The sequence below is a fragment of the Nothoprocta perdicaria genome, unplaced genomic scaffold, assembly GCF_003342845.1.
Source record: "Nothoprocta perdicaria isolate Ctin4 unplaced genomic scaffold, notPer1 scaffold_39, whole genome shotgun sequence".
NCBI lineage: Eukaryota > Metazoa > Chordata > Aves > Tinamiformes > Tinamidae > Nothoprocta > Nothoprocta perdicaria.
In genome coordinates this window covers 5,057,025-5,083,579 of record NW_020455632.1, presented here as the reverse complement: position 1 = coordinate 5,083,579, position 26,555 = coordinate 5,057,025, and the positions used below count along the sequence as shown (strand labels likewise).

The 26,555-nt window shown below is 38.7% G+C and overlaps 2 protein-coding genes across 3 annotated transcripts; one reads left to right on the top strand and one right to left on the bottom strand.

Moving 5' to 3' along the window:
* The first annotated feature begins 5,160 nt into the window (after positions 1–5,160).
* Positions 5,161–5,685, top strand: MSGN1 (mesogenin 1). The gene has a single exon (XM_026044933.1). The coding sequence runs from the start codon at positions 5,161–5,163 to the stop codon at positions 5,683–5,685; it is 525 nt and encodes a 174-aa protein (XP_025900718.1).
* An 8,158-nt stretch (positions 5,686–13,843) lies between these two features.
* Positions 13,844–26,547, bottom strand: LOC112952127 (zona pellucida sperm-binding protein 2-like). 2 transcript variants are annotated; one of them, XM_026044938.1, is made up of 22 exons: positions 26,431–26,547; positions 26,133–26,185; positions 24,637–24,729; positions 23,229–23,356; positions 22,405–22,548; positions 21,740–21,823; positions 20,941–21,108; positions 20,776–20,872; positions 20,457–20,680; positions 19,486–19,639; positions 19,208–19,416; positions 19,011–19,128; positions 18,637–18,842; positions 18,069–18,186; positions 17,305–17,474; positions 16,479–16,552; positions 16,249–16,376; positions 15,595–15,784; positions 15,143–15,284; positions 14,776–14,872; positions 14,567–14,645; positions 13,844–14,478 (listed from the first exon to the last, which is right to left on the bottom strand). In XM_026044938.1, the coding sequence occupies exons 1-22, from the start codon at positions 26,451–26,453 to the stop codon at positions 14,475–14,477; spliced, it is 2,703 nt and encodes a 900-aa protein (XP_025900723.1). In that variant the 5' UTR covers positions 26,454–26,547; the 3' UTR covers positions 13,844–14,474. The 2 variants fall into 2 exon arrangements, with proteins under 2 accessions (XP_025900723.1, XP_025900724.1); XM_026044939.1 differs by lacking the exon at positions 24,637–24,729.
* Positions 26,548–26,555: the final 8 nt, after the last annotated feature.

Genomic DNA, 26,555 nt, shown 5'->3' with positions numbered 1-26,555 from the left:
AGGAACTATTTACAGCATGAAGCTCGAAAGATCATGTAACGGCAGGAGAACAAGAGCACCAACCTTGAACTTTGCCTGGGACCCTTACGTGCTATATAAGTGTCCTGTGAAACCACCATCACACATGGCAGAAGTCTTTGTTTTTTATACTTTGCCTTATCCTCCCTTAATGGGAGAATAAGGAAGATTTGGAAATAAACTGTATTGTATCTTACCAATTATTAAACTTCTACTTATGTCTCTGGGCAGAAAAAGAGTCATTTCTGAGGATCAAAAATTATTTGCAACAGATAACCTTCTACCTACCCCTCAAAAAATCTTTGAAATGCATCAGCTTTCAAATCTTTGAAATGCATCAGGCCAAAATTTTTAGGAGCAAATCTGAAAGCTGATATAAGGGAGCTTCACTACCAGATAATGAAGTTCTCCTTTCTAAAAAGTTGATATTATTCTGATAGGATATGTTACTTTTCACTTCCTGAGCAAAATAAGCCACAGGAGACCCCTCCCCCATCCTTGCACTTTCCTTCTGGCTGAAATAGCCTGTAGACATTAAAGACCAACCACATAGTCTAACCTCCTTTCAACTTCTGTTAACAGGGGTATTAAAAAGACATTCCTAAATATCAGTTGAAAACCACTAGGTAATAAACTCCCTACTTAAAAGGTGGATAGGTGTAAATTCCACACATAGGCCTTTTCATCTGGGGAGCCAGTTGCTTGGAGATCAGATGTTTTAAATGAATTGCAGAGTGATGTCACTTTTCAGTCAGTAGCGACTGCCACTCTTTGGAGGATCAAATACCTACATTTGAGGATGTAAAGCAAATATATAGGTCCCAATCTTGTAAACATGGAACTCTAGAGAGATGCTTGTGGCTATGTAAAGCCCCAGGGAAATCGGTGACACTCGTTCAGAGTTTTTAAAGTGTTATTTTGGAGTTATGGTCCTAAGAACCTTAAAGGGTTAAGGCAGGATTTTTAACTGCACTAGCACTGGCCTATTGCTCTTCCCACTATAAATGAATAACATCATTTTCTCTCATCCTGGTTACAGTATTTGGGGTTGTCTGGCCAAAGGTGGTAATAACAATTAGGGATCCAATTCACACTTGGTTTTCACTGATTGCAGTAAGGGTTGTGGATTTTTTTTTTTTTTTTTTTTTTTTGTTTCCACATCTTTGGAATCTGTATCACTCCAGATTCTCTCACTATTTTATTTCCCTATGGGAACTGTTTAGTAGCTGTTCATCCATACTCTTCACCATATTGACATCAGAAGAAAAAGTAGAAAGAAAAGAAAAATAAAAAGTATTTGCTGACACAGCTCAAACTATTAACCTAGAAGTTGTCTTTATTTCAGCTGAATTTGGCTGTACATTGGAGCATCATCTACAAAAAAAAAAAAAAAAAAAAAAAAAAAAAAGTCTACTCATTGAACAATAAAGGAAGAACCTATGCATACAAAGGAGAAGTCTTTCAAGGCCAAGATGTAAAGATGCATAGTCTGGATAAGAAAATGTGGTGGTTCCTCCCTTCCCTTATCACCAGCTCGGGCATAAAGCGAGGTGTTCAAAACCACCTTTTGGAAGTGTTGAACACCTGCTGTGTCTGCTGAAGTCAGCGGGATCTGCAGCTGCAGGCTCCACATCTGTATGTGGAGGTGACGGCCTCACTCATCCTCTCCTGGGTAAAGCAGGTCTTGTAGCACCCACTGCCAATGCATGYGGGAGGCAGAGCACTCAGGAGATCTCATGCTAAATAAAAGGTACAGTGACTTTAGGAGCTTTTGGGGTGTGCACACATCTCTCTTTTTTCATGGTACAAATTATAAAGCAAGACCTTGTGATCTGACTGATCTACGAGGATATTTATGTGATCTGCTTCTTCTCAATAAAATAAGATAGGACTTTTTGTCCTCATTCTAAATGAGATATGAAAATTAGTCCTGTAGAAATTCATTTATCCATGTTTATTTGGTCTCAGATTGCTTACACCATTTTTGGTATCTGATATTTTTTGTTTCATACCTATTCCCCCTACTATTGTCAAAATTTGTTGAAAATATGCACTGTAATATTAATACAGAAAAATGTAAACATAAGTAAGTATACCTAAATAATTGTATTCTGTGATACATGACTGTGATAACCTGGACAACTTATTTTCAATTTAAATCCTACACCTACATCTATGGAAGTTCTAACCATTTTCTATACTGTACTTTTTTTTTATAATACAAAAGTTTTTGCTCCATCCATGTGTATTTTTGGTTCTCCTCCTTTCTGCAATAAATTCAGAAATACGAGCAAGGAACCTTGATTTTGAAGGAAATCAAGATTAAGGTGTTAGCTTTTATATTGCAGAATAAATGACTGTAATGGAAACCCAAATTACCACGTAAGCAGAAAAAAAACCTTTTTTTTTAATCTCAGTGAGTATTTCACTGGTGTTAGTGTTGTATCTGACTACTCCTCAATGGATTGACATATCTGATAGATACAAGACTCCCCAAATTTTGTGAGAAATTGTGAGGTGGAAAAAAAAAAAGATTGCAAACATGGCTGGGTTTGAATTTATTTGAATTCTAGGAAGGTGCTACCTGAAATATTAAACATGTTTAGTTAGCTCTTTAGTGAAAGAATAGTTGCAGTCTCTAGAAAAATAAGATGTTTTCAAACACAAGCACTAGTCCTGTATTATTTATTAATGTAGAGAAGCTTGGATTTTTTTCTTGCCTGGGTCACTTAGTAAGAACATAGGCTTATACGAGGAGGAGATTTATTCAAGTAATCGGATCCACTGTGTACATACTTTTAACATCTTGCCTTGGTAGCTATATATGCTTGCCTTAAGCAAGGAAACAAATAGTAAATAGTTATGCTAATTTGTCATTTCTTTTTCTTACCTAATTTTATCCCAACCCCCATATACAGGCATACCAAGATAAAAGCTGAAGATATTCTCTTGCCATTTGCAACAATGACATCTTGAACATGCACTAAACCTTTTCCTTTTTGGTTTCTGAACAACATTTATTATTATTATTATTATTATTATTATTATTATTATTATTATTATTATTATTATATTTACCCATAGAATGATTGGGTATGCAATGCAATGTCAACCTGCATTGTTTATCGTCATTGAACAAGCAACTTGTAAAATGTTTTGCTTCTAAATTTGACTGCATTTAAAGGTTTAGTATTTGATTCTAAAACTAAAACTATTGAGCAGAAAAGTTTATATATGAATTTGTCTGAAAAATTTATATATTACGAAGTTCCTTCTTCTTGGCAGACTCTAGCAGCAGTTCCTGCCCTTCCCCCTTCAGATTTTTCGCCTTTTACAGACTTTTAATTGTTGTGTTTACCAAGAAAGAAAAAGATATAAAATAACAGTGGGACAGATGTGAAACAGAAAATACACTATAATACACAGATATTGGGATGAATACAATACGAAAAGAGTGGGAAAAACATTTGAAGTAGGACTCTTCTTCACCTCAGCACAAATACTGTCATTCCCTCAGAAGCTATTTCTGAATGTATTTACTTAAAACTCCGAAATCCACGAGGGTTTTCCTAGGGACTTCGGGAAATATTGTATTTTCTCCTAATTTAAATGAACTTTTTTTTTTTTTTCTTTAATGAATGCCGTTAGGATCTCATACTCAAAAAGAAATGGTGGTTTTCAGAAAGCTGCCGCTCTCCTTGGCTCTATGACACTCAACAGTTTCTGTCTTTTGGGGATGATTGGGTGGCAGTGTGCACAGAAATTCTTTCACAGAAGCAATCTTGAAAAACAAATCCTGATTTCCTTCTTTTCACTTTTTAATCTTCTTTTCATTATCTCTTCTATTTTCCTTTGATAAGGGGTCGATGCAATGTCAGGGCTGGCAGCTGTGCTGCTCCACGGCTGCAGAGCTCCTGAGTTCTGGAAAGTTTTCCTGGCCCTGCTAATGACTTATGGTGTGATTCTGGGCAAGTTACTTCTGCCTCTGCTTATCCATTTCCCCAGAGTAATAGGGATCATTAATCATCTGCAAATTGTTCTAAGATGCAGAGACAAGAACTGCTCCTTATTAATGCTACTAATTTATAAGACCTACATTTTCACTTTAATGGCCTAAGATAAAACCTCTCTGTTGCTTTCAGTAGGAGATGAAAAAGGCTTTTTTTTTTTTTTTTTTTTTTTTTGGTAGAAGAAAGGATGCCTAGAGGTATAAAACTTTACATAAATATCTTTTAGTTCTCTATTATTCATCTGATCTACTTTACTACAACTTTAAATCAATTTCTATGTAAAATGTTTGTATGGGTCCAAGATTTATACACTGGTTATATTATTTTCTTAGCCGTTTTTAAAAATACTTTTTTTCTATATCTTTCTTGTATAGAACTTTGTATAGAACTATAGAACTTGCATAGAACTTTGATTATCTGATGAACATATAGACCACAGGGCATGAACTTTTGTTTCCTTTCTCCCATGGAAAACCAAAGTTATAACCTAAAGAGGAGGGGAAGCCTTCAGGGTAGGACCCCCCGCCAAAATACAAGGGAAACATCTCTGACTTTCTTTTTTCTTTNTTTTTTTTTTTTTTTTTTTTTTTTTTTTAAACACACAGATAATGAGGGGATTCCTCCTCAGCAGCCAGGGCAGAGCAATCCATGGGACAGGATAGTGCTATTACTTTGAGTTACACAGAAAACAAGAGAAAGCTCTTGTTTTTTTGAGAGCTGTGGTCATACGCTCTAACTTTAAATTCTATGCTTGCAAACTCTTCTTAAAAAACGATGGTTTTCTTTTTCCTCTCTGCTGCTTATCCCACCAGAGCAAAATTACATGTGGATGCGCAGCCTTAATTGGTTTAGTTACAAGAAGATAATCTTTTCCCCCCCTCTTTCTCTCTGTTGCCTGTTAGCTTAAAGGCTTTTTAGCTGAAGGCTGATAATTATCGCCGAGGAGAAACTAGCACATCAGGAGTTCATTTTCCATCCTCGCACTTGTGGCTCCCCTTTGAACTCCTCTCACCAAAGCAGCGTTCCCACTTTGTCACTTTCCTCCTGCCATCATAAAAAGGTCCCCGCGGCCACAGGCTCCAGCCTTCGCCGCCGGGCAGAGGGAATTGCTCCTCGCGGGCGCTCCTCYGCCATGGACAAGCTTCACGAGACGTTGGCAAACATGGAAGAGGGCCTGGGCTCGGAACACGCTGCCTGCTTGTCACCCTGGGAGTGGAAGGGCAACAGTGGGGCTTTTGAGCTTAGCCAGGACTCATCTCCTCCCAGCTTGTCCCCAGCTCCCTCCTTCGAGTGCTACTCTCCGTCGCCGTGCTCAGCAGCCACAGAGCCTCCATACGCGAGCGGCGGGAGCAGCGGTGGCAGCCTGGCGGGATACAGCCTGGAGGACTTCCCTGCTGCCTACCTGCCGAGCCCCGGCCAGGCCCGGCTGCCCAAGGGCACCAAGGTGCGCATGTCGGCCCAGCGCCGCAGGAAGGCCAGCGAGAGGGAGAAGCTGCGGATGCGGACGCTGGCGGAGGCCCTGCACACGCTGCGCAACTACCTGCCCGCCGCCTACAGCCAGAGGGGCCAGCCCCTCACCAAAATACAGACACTGAAGTACACCATCAAGTACATCGGCGAGCTGACGGAGCTCCTCAACGGCGTGCCCCGAGCATAGGCCCTCACCAAGAACCTGCCTCAGCAAACTAGGACTTCACTCTTTACAACAACAACAACAACAACAACAACAATAATAATCTACAACAAAAACTCCAGCAAGACTTCTTCCCTGCAATGATATTCAGCTTGGTGCAGGGGATGGAGCGCCAGGTCACACTTGAACATAAGACGGAGTAGGATTGCCTAGACCCGAGCCTCATGCTGCCCAGCTGGAAGTCTTGTTTTTTTGTGCCTTTATGTCTTGCTTTCTCATACTGAGCTTCTAAGAAATGTCAAACGCAGTCCGGTACAAAAGTCAAAACAAAAAAGCCAACAACCAATCGTACTAGGACGTATGTATTGCTGTTCTAACTGATCTCTTCAACAAGGACAATGGCAAACCTGTCATTTTTAAAGTGAATTGGAAAAAAAAAAATGTATARCACCACTACAGGAATACTAAATGTGTACTGATTTGTAGGCACTTTAATATTAGGATAAGTAAGAATATGTATAGTTAGTCCAAGCTTTGTCTATTTATCYACTTTTCTACTGTACCTAAAAATCAAGAAGCTAAACAACATTAAGAACATTTTTACTCATAATGAAATAAATCACTCATATGCTCTGTATTTTGCTATATATATATCTGACAATTATAATCTAATAATTAATAACCACTAAATATTGGAAAGAAAATATAAACAAACTGACATTTGTATAGAAACTTGTTGATAAAGTCTATCTTCTTGTTTAATATATGTAGAAACATATTCCTATTTCTGTATTTAATGTGTACCTGTCTTTCTTTAATGTCTGCAGATTTTTACATTTCAGACGTTTTTGCATCAGATTGCTAGAATAAATAAGACTAGACTGCTTTTCCCTTTCATTTTCTTYGACCTAAAATGATCAAGTATCAAAWATGCAAAACTTACTTTCAAGTTGTATCAAAATCTAGGTAGTCTCTAGTAAATATAAGGTCTCCYTTTTAAAAGTCATCAGATCAGAAGCTTGCTAAAATGAACAAAAAGCCATTAAAAAAAAAAAGTCAAAATGCCACATAACCAGGAAATAGTCCAAATCTTTAATTACTCTGACTTTCATGTGATAAGGGTCACATARGTCGCACTGCACTATACAAAAATGAGTTGCTTTGTAAGTCTAATTGCAGATTGGCTTGGAAGACATGGCTCTCTGCTGACAGACTCTGCTCCCCGAGGCCASAGAAGAGCAAAGCCTGGAAAAGAGGTAGCACGGTGCTGCAGTGCAGGGCTGGCAACCTTCCCTCCGCAGGGAGCTGGAAGACCCAGGGAGCAGCAGACAGGAGGTAATAGGCTTCTCTCACCAGGAYGGATAGATCAGCAAGTTGGTGTTGAGCAGATGGTTTGTTTACCGATACATCCTTTAGCAGGGCACTGCAAAGCTAACACATTTTTGCATTTTTTTTTCCTCTCCCTTTTCTTCTTTCCTTTTCCACTTTCTCTATTTGTATGGAATAAAATATCTTTGTATATTTTTTTTTCAAGGCTTAACCTGAGTTGACAGTAAACTCACACAGTATATGCATATTGCATTAATGAGTGTGAAATTCATCAGTGTCTGGGGGAGAAAAGCAGCAGCTATGTGCAAACTTGTACAGGTAGTCCTGTCAGTCCCTGAAAAACCTACATTAAAGTATATGCCTAGATGCTTCTGTTTTACTCCATATTAGATTTCTCACAAGCCTTGGTCTTTCAGCAAGAGTAAGATTTGTTACTACAAGTCTGTGCAGCTGATCAGGAGCTGAGCAGATGCAGAGCCTCACAGATACCAAAATCCATCTGGACTGATTTAGATGCAGTTCTCATACATTTCAAGAAACTGAAATAATAATGTGGTCATGGGACCTTGCTGCCGAATGAGTCCTGAAAATCTGATCCTTAGCAGACTCTCACTGCAGCTGACAATAACAACACAGCACCTGCTTGCTAAGGCTGGCAAGCCATCGGCAGATCTATGTGAAGATAATTTAATCTTTCTTGGATGGTATTTGGTTATTAAGCATCTCCATATTCAAATGTATTAGTCTGATGTATTAGTCAATACCTTTAACCTTGTTCTTTTCACATTTGAAACTGAAGGGAAAAACTTTCTTTTTAGTTCTTGAGGTAAGGAAGTCCATAGTATGAAGGTTCTATTTTTATTGTTTTCTTATATATGGCCAGTCATTTAGCACTTCTATCTCAGTTTAATCATTTAAAACCAAAGGTCCTATTAGTCAATACCTTCAAGAGGGTCATGTCCAGCACCCAGTTAAGTAACTCGGGAGCTTAGTAGCTCTGTATGCAGAATTGCCCCATCAGCAGGTACCTTTGACTACCTTTGAGTTCAAGGTGGGACAACACCTCTAAATGCAAAGGCTTGGGGTTTCAGCAGGACCCCTTTACTATTTCTGCATTAGTAAGCTACACTATCCTAGAGCCAGTGCTCTAGTCCTGAAAACCCAGTTAGTATAGCTTTAAGTTCTTTCAATACAAAGACAGGGTATCTGTATCCAAGCTGCCCTTGGGGAAAAGGCCTTTGTCTTACAAAATCCCTGCCTGTACTGTGAAATTGCTCAGCAGTTGGAGCAAGGTCTGCATCTGAGATAGGCTTAATTTCCTTGAATAGTTTTAGCTTGTTCACTAGCATCACCTAATTTATTGGTRCTGAAAGAGCTGTTACCAACCCACTCTTTCAAGGGAGTCTCTCCTTGCAGCTGCATGGGGTGGAGGGGAGGGGGGGTGGAAAGAGGGGCAAATAAGCACCTAACAGATTCCTGCCTGCAAACCATACTTTTGTCAGCTTTAGTCCTCCCATCCCTGAAAGAAACAAGTTATTGCCCTGCTTAACATGCAGCATCTCTCTAAATCTCTCCCTTTGTAAATCTTCCTCTTAGCATCTGTGTAGCCCTGGATCAGAAGAATTGTGTTGCTACATGTCCCATTGCTGATAATTACTGATTTAATCTAAATGCAGCACAAAGCTATCAAGATCTCTCCTCTTTTCCCCTTCCTTTACCTCCAGATCTTTAGAATATTTACTTGCTGTGAAAAAGACTAAAGTTTCAAGACTCTTTCTCCACCATAGAAGATCCATCTACAAGACCACATGCAAGACTATCAGGGCTAGTTTGCTCTAAGTGACATTACTAAGAGCTGCTTATAAACACTGGCTTTAGCAACCTTCAAAAATTTTATATATTTTATCTATATATAGGGGGAGGAGAGAGAGAGAGAGATGATACAGATATATGAATCAATCAATCCTTGGAAAGCTCATAGTCTTTCAATTCTTTAGATGCTTTATTACTATATTTAGCTACTTTTTATTATAAACAAACTTTCCCCTTCCTCCATACCCACCCCCACCTCATGGATATAAAATCTCTCCATACACCAGTGCCACTCTAGCCTACGCTAGAGAACAGGATGCAGAAGAAGATCAAGGCGATAGGTGATGGAGACTGGCCTCACTGTTCTGGGGCACGCTGACCTATCTATACTATACTCCACGCTCAGCTTATGGTCATGTACACAGACTCCGCTTGTTATCACACATGGTATCACACGATGCTTATATGCTGTCTACCTGCTATTAGCACCAACTGAATCGTAACACAGGATGATAATGTGCTTAGTAGCTGTATAAGAGCATAGGTTCCCCTTCCCCCACTGCTCCTCGCCATGGATGGGTGCTCAGCAGTGCCTGGAATCTCTCCATAGTTCTCTTCTTCCAACCAGAAAACTGGGTAGCCCCCCGTGCAGAAGCGGAGGCAATAAAAGCCTTAATTTGACCACTGTGTGCCTTGTGTGTGTGTGTATGCCCGCTCCCACTGGATGCCTGGGTGACTGCATTGTCACCCTCCATCCTTAAACACCTACTAAGAAAACCATGTGAATTCTTCAGGAAGACCCATCTCTAATAACATAGAACTTAGGCAAGAGGTATTTTGTCAGTGCTTTGGAATGCAAAACCAAAACCAAGTCAAAATCCAAAACCAAAACATCAAGAAAAATCAGGACCAAAAAGAGAGCCAAAAGAAAAAACCTCCCAGCACTGTAGTCCTACTCATAATACAAACAAAATCAAAAATAACCAAACATTTGATATKCATATTTCCATTTAGATCCCATAGTAAAATGAAGTCTACAATGGTCAAATAATACATTTCAGTGAGCTCTGCTAACAGAGTTCAGTGCATTTGTTTTGCATATGCAGGTCCATAAAGCCATATTCAAGCCCAATAGCAATATTACAATAATTCATCAAATGAATAATGAGTAGTGGAACCTCAGGTAAGTCACAGAACCTTTTTCTAACTGCTGTAGGCATTCTCCACAGATAGACATCTTCCTTTAATATGTGAAGATGACACATAGACAAAGCTAAGAGCAACCCAATCATTATGGAAAGCCCAGGGCTAAAGAATTATTTAATTGTTCTATGGGATGGAATTATTTACTATCCCAAAGACAAGAAGATTTAGGAGACAGAACTAGGGCCAGTCCAAGGCAAGGACACAAACTCTCATGGCCTGTGACCTCTCCCAAATCACATTACTGCCCTTTACAGGTTCACATCTCTGTGAAGAGCTTCACCAACATGAAAGAAAGTGCAGATACTAAAGAAAGGAAAACAACCAAATAGTCTTATTGCATTCRTAATTTTTCTCATGCAAGTAATTGATTCTTCAACTCACACTTTAAGCATGGTTATGGCTGTGGAAAGTACTACACCTTCCGTTTGAATTCAGGTGGGAGACAGCTTTTCTGCATACACTGTAAAACAGGTACAACAGTCTGGATAGTACCTGACCACCTCAGTGGCTTCAAGTTGTCTATTTCCCATGTGGATTCTGTTCTATTCTGTCTATAAGGGAATGAAAGTTCATACTTAGAAAGGCGTCTGCTAGCCTTTCCTTGCTGTGGGTCTATACAGCTGCAGAGCTCAGTCTCTCAAGGAAGCAGGGGAGCCTAGCATGCATAAATGGCTTTGAAATTCTAAACTGAGAAGCACCACATAGGTGCCAAGAAGTTTTATGGTTACACATTTGGGCTGCACATAGGTGTGCTTTGGGGGAAGACTGCCTCCCCCTAACAGGCCTCAGCCAATTCCTTGGGGGAAGGTGCTACATATGAGATAGTGCAGCTCCACAAACCTGCCTAGGGAGCTCAGAGGCCTTCCCTSCAACTGTGCATAGCAGTAGTGTGAGATATTATAGGTGTATACACACACATATTTGGATAGCCCCATCTTCTTACAGGACAGTATCTGACTTTATCTTCGCCTTAACCTAAGGGTTATCCAACAAGTGCTACTACCTTGTCTTACAAACAGAAAAATGAGCCATGAGGAGAAGCTCTAGCTCCTAATCCAACAGGCCACTTGTTTTTGGCATGCTAGAAGAGTTAGGTCTATCTGGACCACCTCCTTCATTAAGCCTTTGACTTTACTTCTCTCAGAGCCACATGAGGATAGACTTGCTATAATCACTAAGGAGTAGGGGAAGCAGACTGATTCAACCTAATTTTGTTTTAAAGCATTGATTTTGAAGTAATTATTACTCTTAGCTTGTACCTTGTGTCTATTTAATAGCCTCCAGCTCATCATTTCCTCATATTTGCCTTTTCCTTAAGTATGTGAAGTCAAAAACACCTATAAGAAAGCTAAATGGTTGAACCTAGCCTTCCCAAATTAGCTTATAGCTACACCACAATTTCATCTGAAAGTGCATAGTGCTTGCTCGCCTACTGCAAACATGGAGGTTTAAAACAAAGCAAAACAATATACTCCCCCAAAAAATCTATTTTTTTTCAGTATTCACCTAAGAAATTTTTGCTCTTATAAAGGACTAGAGTAGCTAACATTTTAAAAGAGAATGCTGTCACTGAATGTAGATTATAGAAAAATTTTCTGATCACTAGAAATAGAATTAATGTGGCTATTTGGAGCATTGATTTACCACCATTTTAAGTGGGGAAAGAAGTGTTGGCAGTATACTTCCCTTACTGTTTCTATTTTCCTATAAAAACAAATCACACCAGACTCATCATTCACCTGTTGAAGCTGCAGAAGACATTAAACATAAACAAGGAAGATTGATCCCCTTTCAACTTGTGTTAACAGGGGTATAAAAATAACATCCCAAATACTGGGGGAAAAAAACACGTGGTCATAAAATATCCACTTAAAAGACGGAAAGGTGTTGAGTCAACACTTGAAGAGGATTTTTACCCCCCTCTTTTTCCCCTCTCTCTGTATAAAACCAGGAAGGCAGTTCCTGAATTTTAGTATAAACAGACACCTCTGAGGTGGAGAGGGCTCCTACTGTTATATCTCCTGTAAAAGATTTTACTGATATTCAAATGGGATTTATTTTGCATGCAGTTGGAAGGTCTAATAAGAAAGTTCRTACAAATCCTAGTCCAGTCATGAAGCAGAATCTCACTGAATTTTGCTAAACATTAAAAATGAGAAGTACTAATAGGATGAAAGGCAAAAAAAAAAAGTGAGCTTCATTTGGGCAACATCTTCCTTTCAGAAGCTCTTAAAATCCTGTCAACAAGTAGAGGATCAAAATATTGACTTGTCTCATGAAAGAAGTGAGGATGCCTTAGATGCAAGATGGTAAATAGCACATTTTTTGTAAGCTACTTTGTCTTTGGAGACAGGGACAACACATCCACAACAGAAGAGTTAATAGCCAAAAAAAAAGTTATCCAACCTTGTGCTACTGTTCATGTACTAGACCTTAGATTACTGCATTCTTGTTCCATGCAGCTTCAGGAGAGAAGACAGACCACGCTGTTAGAGGACTCTCATGGCAGGTAAAAGCTTGGAGAAAATTACTTGGCAGACAACCAGCACAATGTAAATCATATGAAAAAAATCATCATACCTCTTCAAGCGCTTCCACTTGTGTTCTGTTAGAGGCAAACCCCCAACAACATAGTATAATTGCACCCTTTGAGCTCTTAATAGGTAGCGTCCACAGTCAGAGTCAGACCTAGCATTCCCCACTGGAACCCACTGGGGTTAACCCAGGAGAAACTGGCAGGCACATTGGCCTGTCARTTTTGCACTTTTATTCCTTTGCTGACATATCGGCATCTCCCCTTGAAATCAGGGAGCTATGATATCAAGGGATGAGATCAAGGGCTTTGAACTTGATTAAAGGGTACATCTCTTACTGAATTAAGAAAATAAGTTTCTCAGCAAGTCTCCTCCATTGGAGAGCTCATTATGGAGGCCCCGGTACAGACTCAGTATTTCTTCTTATTAGGAGGCCCACATACAAGGTCACATCTATCCTTAGGCTAGGTGTATACTACTGAGGGAGAAAGGACGAAGGATCGTTTTCTAGCCCTGTAGCTTGGCTATCTGGCTGACTACATCCATATTACTGTACATGTGTGTGCATGCACTTCACTGTCCCAGAACACGTGGGCAAGATCCTGTCATATGCAGATACACTGAGGAGGTTGGGAAGGTTGCATCTGAGGAAATAAAATTAAACAGATACTGACTGTGAGATAAAGGGTTTTTGTTTTTCTMCTCCATCCTCCTCCTCTTCCAAGGAATGATTGTGGCCTTGCAGGTATTACAGCCTATGCTAAGCTGAACAATTTTTTTTTTTTTTCTAGAAACGTCAAAAGAGAGACCTACTTTAGTAGGCAGATGGAAAACACAAGACAAACACGAGTATGTGATAACACAAACTGTTTAGTGGGATCTCTGAACAGGTATTATAACAATAGAAGTACAGTCTTAGACACAATATTTTTCCCAAAGTGGAATTATATCCATGAAATACTTCTTTGCTCAACTTATCCTTCACAGAAATTCCATTGTGTAATTGTTTAATATAAAGTTAAAAAGCAGGTAGCATTGAACAGACATCATTGCTTGTTTAGCTCTAACAGATAATGATTCAYAATAAGCAATAATTTTCCTTAGAACAGGAAAACACAATATTGAATCTAGACTCCCCCCCCCACACACACACATCACTGTTCAAAGAAGAAAACTTAAACTAGAATTTTTTCCTCCCATCAAAAAGTAAGTAGGTCCTCCTAGATGTCAGTTTTACTAGGAAGGAATCATCCTTTAACACTTTATGGGTAGGGTATATCTATTATTAGTGTAAGATTTCATCTCTAAAAACCTTTTCCTTTAGGTTGACAATGTAGTGATCTAAAAGTCACTGACCTATTTCCCTCCCACTCAGGAGGAACAGTTTTATCTTCCAGAGCTGTAACACTATGGCAAGAGCCACAGCTCACAGGTTTTCCTGTCAGTATCTACTATAGAATTAAGTATGTTCATCCCTGTCTTGCTTTCTTAATGACGTTAAGCTCCCTAGAATATTTGGCTCATATTGAAGCTGAGGGAAAGCACAAGACATGAAATTTATCTGGTATCAATGRTTTACAACAGATTTCCCTCCTTCCACTGCCTTCCTCCTTCTACCCCAAAAAAGATATTTCCACCTGCAAAGTGACTAACCATGATAGTTTGAGACACATTAGGTGATCAAACCAGTTCAGAAGTCACAGATTAAGACTTCTACACTTTACAGGATCACAGAGCAACACAATAAATTGATTAAATAAAGGCATACATACATATTGGAYAGCTGACATTCTTTGGAATATATTTCCCTTCAGATATTTGAGATGCCTTTATTGTAAACATTCTCTGGGTAGACTGCACTTGCTTAGACTTCCTAAATGCTGTTTCTCAAAATGAATGCTCTGGTTAAGTCTTTGTCAGAAATCCACGTATTCACCTAGGGGGATAAGAAACAGATTTACAGGAGCCTATTGTCACAATAATGGTATCCTTTGTCCTTCAATAACGTAAAGAGCAACACCAACCTCATCCAGTACTTTTCCTTTCTGAATAGCACTGCTCCAGATGATGTTTGCCCATACAGGTGGGATTCTACACTGCGATCTAGTGAGAAATTCCAGGATTTAGTGTTCCTGCTTGTGCTGAAAGTGTCATCTGACAAAGCTCCTGACAGCATGTGCCAAGTTTGAGTAAAACTTCAAGGGTGACACTTGAGAAGTTATCATTTTCTTACCAAGTCTGTGTTTTGCAACACTGCATTTCCTTGGACAAAAGGAGTCTGAGGACTGCTGCATAGTGCTGCAGATCACCACACTGCAGTGGAAATACAGCTACAAAACAAATGTTTATTTTATTATAAAAGGCAGTCATATCTGGTGAACTTCTGATACACATATTGACCACAGAGGAGAAAAACTGAGCTCTATTGACTAGCTGGTCAGTATTTACTTTCTAGAGCATTATGCCTTCATGAAGGAGGCTAATATCTCCAAACAGTGACCAGCATAGGTTTTGATAGTGTTAGCTGCCTGCACCAGTCCAATGTGGGGATATACAAACTCACTTTGGAATGTGCACAACAARTTGCAGATATGTCTCACCTGCTCTTGTAGCAGAGTTGTACTTTGAAAAAAAGTGAACAGTCTCACTTCGAATCTCTTAAGGTGCAGAGGAAATCTTACTCTGGGGCTAAAATTAACTTGATGGAATATGGTTCTGTGAGATTCTTCATTGTTTTCACATCTTTAGAGGAAGGAAAAAAGTTTATTTAACTTAGGTGTTGTTCATGGACCCCTTTGGACCCCCCCCACCTCTATTTTGGCCATAGATATCATCGCTTCTTTTCCTTTCTAGCTGAAAGTACTTCTAGCCATACTGAGGACCTGCTGCCACCAGAAGGCATACCCAGCATGCAGATGCCATCAGTATGCTTTACAATTTAGAGCAGTCAGAACAAAATAATCCTTTCACACTCTCTTCCCCTTTTCTTCCAGCTGGAAGAACAAACCTTCTGTTGAACAGTTACCAAACACAAGATGAAAGTTTTCCTTACCCATTTCTAAGGATAGACCACTGGGGATGGCTGTCACCACTTTGAGAGTTTGTAGCCCAGCAATCTTTTAAGTTTAGTTCTAGTCTCACATCTTCAGGCTGAAGTAATTGAACCTCAAAATACAGTGCCTCCCTCAAGTATTTTACCACAGGATATTCTGATTCCCTGTAAGGGTTAGAAAAGGTCTTCTCTACAAGAAAGAAGTTTGACATTAGAGGGTAAGTTTGTTTTTTTTTGTTGCCCCACCACCATCACACAAACACAGTATATCACTTAAGTAATTTAAAGTATATTCTTAAACTTGGAGAATCCAGAGGAGAATCTGTTCCTTCTGCAGAAGGCACATAAGATGTTCATTCAAAATTGTTACTGGAAAAATGCTAAAAGAAGCATACACTTCCTTCTCTACTATATGCTATATGCTGACTTTGGTCAATGCTAACTCCTCTGCTTAGCAAGGTTTTGGCTGACCTCAAATCCACTGTGCACTCTTTAGCATGTCCAGTTTAAGTAGGTGGGGGAAAAGAAGCTAACTGAACACTCCTTTTTTGTAATCAGTGACATAAAGGTCTGATCAATTGTAGATCTTCTGTAGACAGCAGCATTTGGACTGAAAGCCTGTTAGAATTCTTAAAATCTGATCKTAAGTATTACCTTTGAAAAGCTCAAATGAGAGAGCAAGAGAACCAAATCCTGGCTTAATACTGGGTGCTGGGTTGTTTTTAGATTGGTATTGGACATCAGCAGTCTGCTTGATTGCATACCAGCATATGCACTTTAATCTGAGGGAAAAAGACAAAACAGATTTAGATTTTAACATGAACATATAACATTTTAGACCTTAAAATATCTTGGACAATCTCCTATTACGGAATTATACTTACTGATATACTGGCGTATCACTGCCAGGTCTGAAATAAAGTATATCATTTTCATATGTCATGGTTGTGCTGTTGAACTGCAAGATACAGGTACTGTTATGAGAAAACAACTACATTGGAAAAAGTTTGTTTTTGACAACATCCATGCTTTTCACTTCATAGATTACACTGAGATCACCTTTGGAAATAGCCAGAGATTATTGGCCGATAGCTCCATGCTTAGTGAACTAAAGCTGTTTACAGCCAACAATTGTACTGTTAGCTAAGCTATTTCTTCTTACTATGATACCTTGAATATGATATAATACACCAGAACAATTGCACTGTACCTGAGACATGTGACCACTTGGTTTGTATTAACAGAATGAAAGTCACCATGAGATACATTCGTGGTGTAGACTTTGCACTTCCAAAAGTAATCTACATTTGATGTGACCTGAACTTGAGCATAACCTGATCYTTTTCTTTTCCTCTGTTTTCTATTCATGCAGTATGCAGGTGACCAGAATAGTAAACATTCCAGTCTTGGCCCAGGTGTTAATCACCTGACCAGCTTCTACAGTGTGTAGGGATACCTGCCAACAAGCTCATATTAAGTCTAGCAATATACAATTCAGAGGTGTCAAGCTGAAGGCTGATTTCAGCAGGTGTTGCTGACCTTGAAAATTGCTTTCACCGAAAGAGAACCTTAAAAGGAAAAGGGATGCAGATATGCCACTTATCACAAGGTCAGATATGACCTTTTTGTAGCTTTTGCTCAATTCTGAACTTCTGCCAGTTCAATACCTTACTCCAATACAGAACAAGCTTTGCATCACTGAGACTTTACCTTTCTACTTGTTCCACAAGTGTTTACATTGAACTTGAAGGTTGCAGTCTTCTCTGTCACCAGAATGGGTTTGCATTGTCTGTCTCTCAAGACAAGCTGACTCATGTCCACATCTTTAATCCCTACAAGTTTCACTGCAGTAATAACCACAGTTCCATTGGGCAGGCACTCTGAAAAAGAACAAGTGCTTTTTCCATACAAATCAAGGCTCATATCCCTAGAAACTGCAGCCTAGCACAATGAAAAGGTTTTATATGGATTTGATGACAATATTTTGGCCGCTCATGAGTATTACAAGTTGAGCAAGCCTCTTTTCTGAATTAGTAGTGTTATGAATACCAGCTTCAGGCTACATGATTGTAAAGCAAGCACAGTAATCAAAGCCATAGTTAACCTTTTCCTCACATTTTTAAAGGCTCACTATCTCCTGAAAATAATTTTTGAGCCAAAGTATTCAATATGTCCAATTCTAGATGAGTAGTTTTGAAATTACATGTTTACAAGCTGACTCATTCCACCTTCCCTCCATCCCTGTTTTTGCAAACAAAAACATCCCAAAACAGATTGGCAAATGATTGCAGGGGGTTACTTCCATCTACCATCCTTCTTTTACACTTAGTAATTTATAGAAAACTTGACAAACAAACTCTAGGACTATGTGATCATTTAGACTTTCAGAAGTGTGCTTATCTGTCAATTTAATAATGAGGTTAAAAGTATGAACAATAATTCAGAAACACATTAGAGACAGATAGCATTATTACGCATTAGCTGTGAAGGGGAAAATCTGCAGGAAATTGAGAAGTCTCTCTTGTTAGCCAGGGTGACACCATCCTTCAGGGTTAAGTGGAGTGAAGCCATTATTCCAGAGGAATGGATATCCTAGAGGTGATCACAGGTTAAATGAGAGAATGAAGACATACTGTTCATCTAGAACTGCTCAAAAACTAAGGACAAACTATCACACGTGAAGAGTAAAGATGCTTGATGAAAGTCAAATCTCCCAGAGGAATTTTGTAAGCTAGACACAGCTACATCAGCTTTCAGTGATTYTGTAATACAAACTTCAAATAGCACTTATGTGCTATTAAGGGTTACTCAACCCTTGAAGTGCTTGAGGAATACTTTTCTTGACTACTTTCACCTGCCTTAGCCAGGGGAATCTAAAGTGAACTTCTACAGACAGAAAATGCTTTTCTCACTAACCTTTTCAAGCTTGTGCTAAAGGAATTTTGTTTTTCCTCCAACAAAAAAAAAGGACATAATATATATTGTTAATTTCTTATAGCTAGAATATCCCTTTATTTGCTTAAAATGTACTGGAATCCTTACCTCATAGTCCACATGGGAAGAAAGGAAAGGGACACAAATTGCCAAGTGAGTGCCATTGTCACTCAGACTATAGCTATGCTTTTGTGCAGCCTCTGATGTCAGGTGCTGGTTGGAGATGAAGAGCAGCCAGTTTTGGTCCACATTCCCATGAGCAATTGTTAGACAGAGATTCTTCTCATCACAAAATCCTCTTGCACTAGGCAATACTGTAAGAGGGTAAAGAGTTAGTCAATGTGCTAGCTACTGTCAGATTTTAAAACAGCTATTCAGGACAGAGAGCACCCCTATCTGAAGTTAGCCCAGGTAAGGGCCGAGTTTACCAACAGGCTAAGCATGGCCAGAACACAGCTCTGTTCAGCTTTCCCCTTGCTTACCTGCATCTTTAACAGCAGACACTGTTATGATTGGGATGGTGAAAGTCTCACTCGTTGGATGGATTCTGAAGTCAAGTGTGACATTCAGGGTGTATGTTCTAATGTCATCCCTTGTATACTAGAGAGATCGTATTTAGAAATAAATTCAAATGATACAGTCAGTTCTGTACTATATATTGCGTTATCTTGGTACACACCTCTTTCTTAATGCTTGCTGCATCAAATGGGACTTGTATTGTGTAAGTTTGGCTGCCATTAGCATATCTGTTTTGCTGTGTCAGATATCCATGCCAAATAGCTTCAAGTACTGTTACAGTTGTCCCCTCAAAGGTCAAATTCACAAGCTCCACATCAGGGAGGAACATTCCCAATGTCACATTCACTAGTCTGGCGCTCAGATTTGTGTCTGAAAGGAAACAGGTTAACGTTAAGCTCTCACCAGCACCTTCAGTAAATTTAGCATTAATCCACTTACTGTCGGTCATAGTGAGTTCCACATGTTCAAATGGTGTTTCTATTTCCTTGATGATAGTATGTTTGGTTAGTCCCCATTTGTTATCTTCCCACTGATGTTCTAAGAACAGGCTGATACAGTATTTGGTCCCATGCTGTCCACTGTTCACAGAGGTCTAGAATTTCAGATTAACATCCTTTAGTACAGAATAATTTTACATGAAGTAAAAATTGTATGGTAGCTTTCCCAGGGTCACATAGCATTACAGCTCAGAACAGTTGCCTTTCAGTTGCATGGCCCTGCTTTTATGCCAGGAAAGATTACTCATGAGTGTTGCTTTTTGAAGTTATCTTGAACTCATGAGTAGCACTTGCTGTATTACTTCTAAATAAATACCTAAATACTAATACTAATATATAATAATATAAAATACTAATTCTAAATAAATACTTCTAAATATTTCTTATAAATCCGCCGTTTACTTCAAAGTTCAGTTGTAAAATTTGTTCAAGAACTCATTTACTCCAAGAAGCTACATTTAGATGTCCACATACTGGAATGGGTATAGATTATAAAAGTAGGCCATTTTCRTTCTCTTACATGTTTGTATAACATACAACAGAATCCATGCACATGCAGGGTTCCATGCAGTTCTAGGGCAGTCTGCAGGCTGTATAACATGATAGCTGTACAGCTAGATAGCTCTACAGATGTAACACGATAGCTGGTAGCTCTTACAACTTAACTTGAGGAAAGAGATTAGTGAATAGTTCTGTATATTTGGTTCTGTCTACTTCTATTTCTAAGAAAAGAATTTGTGCACAAAATGATGCCTCCAAGAACTATATTTGGCTGGACTTTTGAGATTTTTAGATCTTTTCCTTTCTCCTTCAGTTTTCATTTAAAATGAATAGGATAGAGAATTTTTCTTCTTCAGAAAAAAAGAAAAAAGAAACAAAATATTTGCCTGTAGTCTAACACAAKTGACTAACCTTGTAATAGCCACCTTCTGCACCTACTGGTATCTTGATTGTAATTGAATCCAAGTCATTTTCTAATGAATATTTCCTGGATATCATCTCCTTAGCAGAAAGTTTATGTAGATCCACACCAGCTTCAACAAGTACATCCTTAAAGCCAGTTGCTCCAGCAGAGAGGGGTTGGACATATTTCGGAACAGTCCAGATGATTGTTTTGTTCATGTAGTCCACACCATCTTAAAGGCAAGATATAAAGGCTCTAAGCTCACACATACAGCTCTGAGTTGTCTTTGTACCTTTCTGCAGTGGAATAGGTTATCAAATTTCTCACCTACAGGACATGCCACAGCAGTATCCACCATTAGGATCATCCACCTCTGTTTGTAGAATGTACTTGACCTCACTGCAGAAAAGGTAATTCCCTGAGCCTGCAGGAGTAGATCTAGTTAGATCCATGTAGTCCAACAGCTTACTGGCTCTGAATGACCCTACAGACCTTGACAAGCTGAATCTGTGCAGCACTGTATGGTATTCGCAGCAGTATCCTGGTATCTGTGGTGTTGAGTCCATAGCCAGCATGCCAAGCATCCGTCACCAGCAAGGCCTTTTTCTTTTCTGGTTGATGAAACACTATTTGCCATATTGAGGATTCTCCTGCCTTTGCCTAATCAGAAAAGTTAATCAACAAATTAAGGAGTTATTTTAAACAGCATGTTTATTTACTCTACTGAACAATTTATTTAGCTTCCAAGGTCAGAGTAGTTTTATGCATTACTCTAAATGCAGTTAGTGTGACACCCTTTCAGCATTCCCCTTATGATGCTTTTCCATGGTGGGGAAAAAAGATTAAAAATAAGAATAAAAACACTTTTCCATATTAAAAGCTTTAGACAGATGGGGCACTAAAGAAGTGCATACATCTCATTCTCTATGGGGATAATGAATTGGGTAAGAAAATTAACTGTACTACTGTGTTGCAAATAAACATTTTTATCCTCTTCTTGGATTTTATATATAATTCAGCCCTGAGGTCTTTAGAGACAGTTGTTATTGCACGGRATCTGGTCCTAGGAAGACTTCAGTTGGAAAATGTTTGAGATATCAGTTTCAATTTCTTTCTTGGAGATGTGGCTGTCTGGATTTCTAGTGTATAAAATTTTCTATCTTAAAACCATTAGTACAGAAATTCTGCTTTTCATAGTTAAGTGCTTTTTGAAATACCCTATGGTCTTAAAATAGAAGGACTGCACCACCAGAACTAACAATAGCTTTTAGTGGAAAAGCTGTAGTTTTACCTCTGGGAAGGCAAGAGCCCAGTCCTCAGGTTCATCCTGAATGAAATCTGGTAGTATTTGTGGAACCTCCTTCCTGACAGAAACCTGAATATTAAAGAAATAAAATAAAAATCACACACACAACTGTAAGCGACAATAGTTTTTTGGAAGCACTTGTCTCCAGCACCAGAGAAATCATTCAGTGCTTTCAGAACAGAATAAGATCATTGGGGAGACCATAGCATTTTCCAAACAGAAAACAGAAGATGAAAACTTTTTACTTAACTCAAGAGTTTGTGGCATAAAACAACAAGACCAAACGCACAGTGTATTACCTATGGTCTACTCATTTTCAACTTCTTACTCCTAGCATATTTTCAAAATTTTCATGTCTTCTTATAAAGAAGAAAAAAAAACTAAACAAAAAAAACCCACTATTTCCTCCAAGTTTCTTCCCACCAAATTTACTGGTTACAATTTTGAAGGAGAATTCCAGTTCCATTATTATTTCAAAGAAAAATTGAGGTAACATCAATTTTAAGCCACTATCATAAATTTTGATTAGTATCTCAACTTCATTGCCTATTAACACCATTCAGTAGGCTTTATAAATGCATCAATAGCACAGACTTTAAAGATGCATGCTGTACATTCCTAACTTCCAAAGAATCTCTTCCAGGACTTACCTCCATGTAGTTTTTTTCACATACTAACTCTCTTGGACTCCATGGACCATAGTGACAAGTTGCAGTTTTCAAGTGTGTTGCAGCATTTTTCATATCAGGAGTATGAGAAGCTTTGATYTGAATAGTTACTGTGAACACATCTTTCTGCATGGACACAGGAACATTGGTTTGTTAAACTGATGTTTCTTCAGGAGATGCTCTCTTTCCTTATGGCCTAAGTAACCTACAAAATCCACCCACCTGCTAGTGTCTACATGGAAAAGTAAKCCGCATTGAAACATCATTACATAGAAATATCATTAATTACATGWTTAATTACATAGACTCACATCTAGCATAGTACACATCCAGATATCTAGATAGAAACACAAGTATTTTTGAGAGCTGTTTCAATCTTTCATATAGCTGTAGAGCCACAGAGGCTAACTATTTTAGGAGTCACTTTGATTGTATGCTTTTCAACATGGAAACAGTGACAAAGCAGCCAAAGTATCTTAGTTTATAAGCTAGTATCACTAACACTCTTAATACAARGTGTCATACTAGGTGTCATAATTCCCTGTTCTTGCACATAAGAAAGCAGTTACCCTTCAAGGGCATATCTGGGATGTGCTTATTCATGTGCTCAGTTGAGCTTTGACTCAAATGCCAGCAAATGTTCTGAAGCCTCTCAATATATCTGAGATTTAAATGGCTTTCTGCTAATAAATGCTCAACAGCTTACCACATTATTCATAAGTATTAACTAAATGGGTCATAGTCTTTTGCACAAAAATAATATAAAACAATGTTGCACTGTAGTCAAAACACCATGTTAGACTTACCTCTGACTGAGAATGGCAGCTTAATGCAGAGGCTCGAAATTCAACATTACCCCAATAGTTGAAAGTTACTGTATAGCCGCACTGTGATGCCATGGCCTCATCTATCTCCCAGGCTCTGCCAAATCCATCTACGGATAATTAGTTAAGAGCAATAATAGAGACCCTCAGTCTTTTCTTGCCCCTCAGGTTCTGCTGCTTTGTTCTTGGAACCTAAAGAGCAACACTGATGTGGCCCAGCTGCATAAGCTGAGCTTAGACTCCAGATAGAACTGCAAAGTGAAAAATTATCTGCGAGAAAGTCCATAAACACAAATAAAGTAGAATTATGGAACTGAGACAGAGCTCATTAGCACTTAGCAATTCAAGAGGAGAGAAGAAAGGAGGAAGAAAAAAAAAGCAAAAACACTCCAAAATAGAGAGGTGTGAAATCCGGAAGGGAGTACTTGTTGGTGAAACAGTGAGCAGCTGGGTCACTCAGTGATGTCAGGGTTGATGGATGTTGACAACTTAGCAACATCAGGGACTTGTTCTGGTGATAGATGGTTCAGGCCAACACTTCCCCTGACTGATGCGTGCTTGGCCAACAGATACTCCTCAGGAGTCCTATAAGGACTGTCAGGCAAAGCTCAGCTTTGTTTCAGAAGCTAATAAACTATCTTTAAGTCAAGAATAGTTCCTTTATTCTTTTGAGCTGAACATGTCCTACTTAAAGGTTTCTTTGTATGCAGCTGAAGATGCCTGAACACAAGAGCCCAAACTGAAAAGACGATGACATTGATGATGACATTTTAGTAGCATTCTAGATGGAGATAGCRTTATGGCCTATATGTAGTTCTGCTATACCTCAAACATGGAGAGCTATTAAAGGGCTGAGTTTGTGTTAAGTACCTTACATCTGACACCTCTGGGGATAAATGCATTATCTCACTCCATTCTTCTAGGGGACTTCATGATGCTCTTCATTTGAGCACATCACTTGGGCTGTCTGGCGATGGGCTTGGTGGGCATCAACTAATTTTGTTATCACTAGCTGCTAAGAGAACTTGGGTATAGAGCTGCTGAGGGAAAAAAAAATAGTGCCTGCTTTAGCTTGTGAATTTTTAGAATTACATGCTCTGTTACTAGGAATCATTTTTTTCCAAGCAGTAAAATCCACCAACATGTGCATGGCAGACCACCACCACGTTTTCCTGAGTAATGCATTTCAATTTTGGTCCAAGGACAGCCTGAATTGCTGCTGCCATGTTATCTTTACAGAAAGAGTGGTAGAGAAGCAAAGGGAGCATTTTGTTATTTATGATGAGACACAACCTACTTCCACAGCTGCGTGAACCTAATATATAGTTCAAGGGATCTTAATATTAGAGATCTTAATATTTCCTCTCCAAGTTCTTTACTATCAACTTACCAATAGCAGAAAAAGTCAAGTATTTGTCCTCAAAGTATTCTGCACTCAGTGTTATGCGCAAGAAATTCCCCAAGCACTCTGAWCTCATGGATCCTGCATTGAAGTTTTTGAAAAACTAGTGAATGGTGGGTTAAAGATTCCATATATGCAGCAACATGTTGCTTTCCAGGTCATTTAACAATTCTTTAACTGTCAAATGTTGAAGTCTAGCATTACTTTCAAAGTATTACTTTGCAAAAGAAAATTCAGCCTAAATTAGCATAAGATAGTAAGTTTATCTTGGCAGTAAACAACGTCACCCAAAGGATCTTGTCATTGTAAAAGGATTTTGGAACCAGATCAAGATTATAGGGCTGCCTTGARCTTAACATCTTATTTGGAATAAAACAGAACAAAAGCCCCCACAAAACAAACCCCTATTCACAAAAATGGCCATAAACCCGGWACTAGGTGAGAAGTAGCTGTACCTGCTACTTACTCATCCACCCAAATGCCAACAGCCACGGGATTCTTGCCAGAACAGAGTCACACAGAAGCACTGAGGATCACAGAAACCAGAGTCCCAGGCTAGCAGAGCAGCCTGAACCTGCCTGCAGCTGCCAGACCTTTAACAACGTAGAAAGCATGTACAACCTATTTTACATGTCCACAAGGCTTCGTGATTTCTATTCTGTTTATCATATTTCCCAGCCAAACTGAAATCATTTCAACTMTATGTTTTTATGGTATCACACCCTAATTCTAGTCAGAATTTTAACAGCAAGAGTACATTTAAAGGGCTCATAGATTTTCTTGTCCTAGAAGTCAGCACTATATCCACTATATCCTTAAGTTAATCGGAGCTGGAACTGGTACCAGAGCTAGTTATGTCAGGGAACATAAAAAAACACTGATGAATATAACCTCTTTTTGCTCATATTCCAAGATACCAGTATGATTTAGCTTTAGTGCAGAAACTATATAATTGTTTTAAGCTGGGCAAGATCTTCCAAAATATATCTTTTCACCCTGATCTACATAGGCTAGATATTAACATCTAGCTAATATGTGTCAATAGCTAATATGCAATAGCTCTCTACATTTGCTGACCTAGGATCAACTCTATTTCATAARGCAAAAGTTAGTCAAAATTACTGGCTTCATGACGAAGGACATCTGTACTCAGAGAAAGCATTAATATCTCAGTGATATTTAAAAGACTCTACATGTTATGGAGTGCATAAATATATATAGATAGCTTAATGAAATAAAAACAATAATAAAGTTGTTCTTTTCTTAAATCATCAGTGCTATAAGAGTAAAGAAGGATAAAAAAATAGGTCTATGATAGTACATAAATCCGGACGCATTAATGCATGATTAACAAGAGACACCACTTTAGTGCTTGGAGTTTCTCACAAAAAGTTCCTCTGCATCAGAAAAAGGCTAGTGCAACACACTGTCACCTATGAAAAGGTTAGAAATCAGCATATAAAGGCAGCTTACAGCAATATTACCTGACTTTTCTTCAGTCTGAACGCCAGGGACTACTGTCCCTATTAGTAACAACCTGTAAGGGAAAAAGAGGGAGATCAGCATCAGCTCCAGTTGTAACAAAAGCTGAGCCGGATAACACCTTTTTTTTTTTTTTTCTTAAATCAGGCACTAGAGCGTATTACACTTATATTTTTCTTATWTTTTTTCATCTTGGAAAATACAAAATAGAATTTCTGCATTTAGTASTAGAAAATTAGGGAATGCAAAGCAGATACTCTACACAGGATTGTTCATCTCTAGAAGTAGCAAAGTTCTCACCTCAGCATTAGAACCAGCTCCATTGCCTTTTCACCTGGTCTTTAGCTATAGTGTTTTTTCTGTTACCGTGATACACAAACTAAAATACCAACCATCAGTTTTCCACACACACCCCAAAAAAAAAA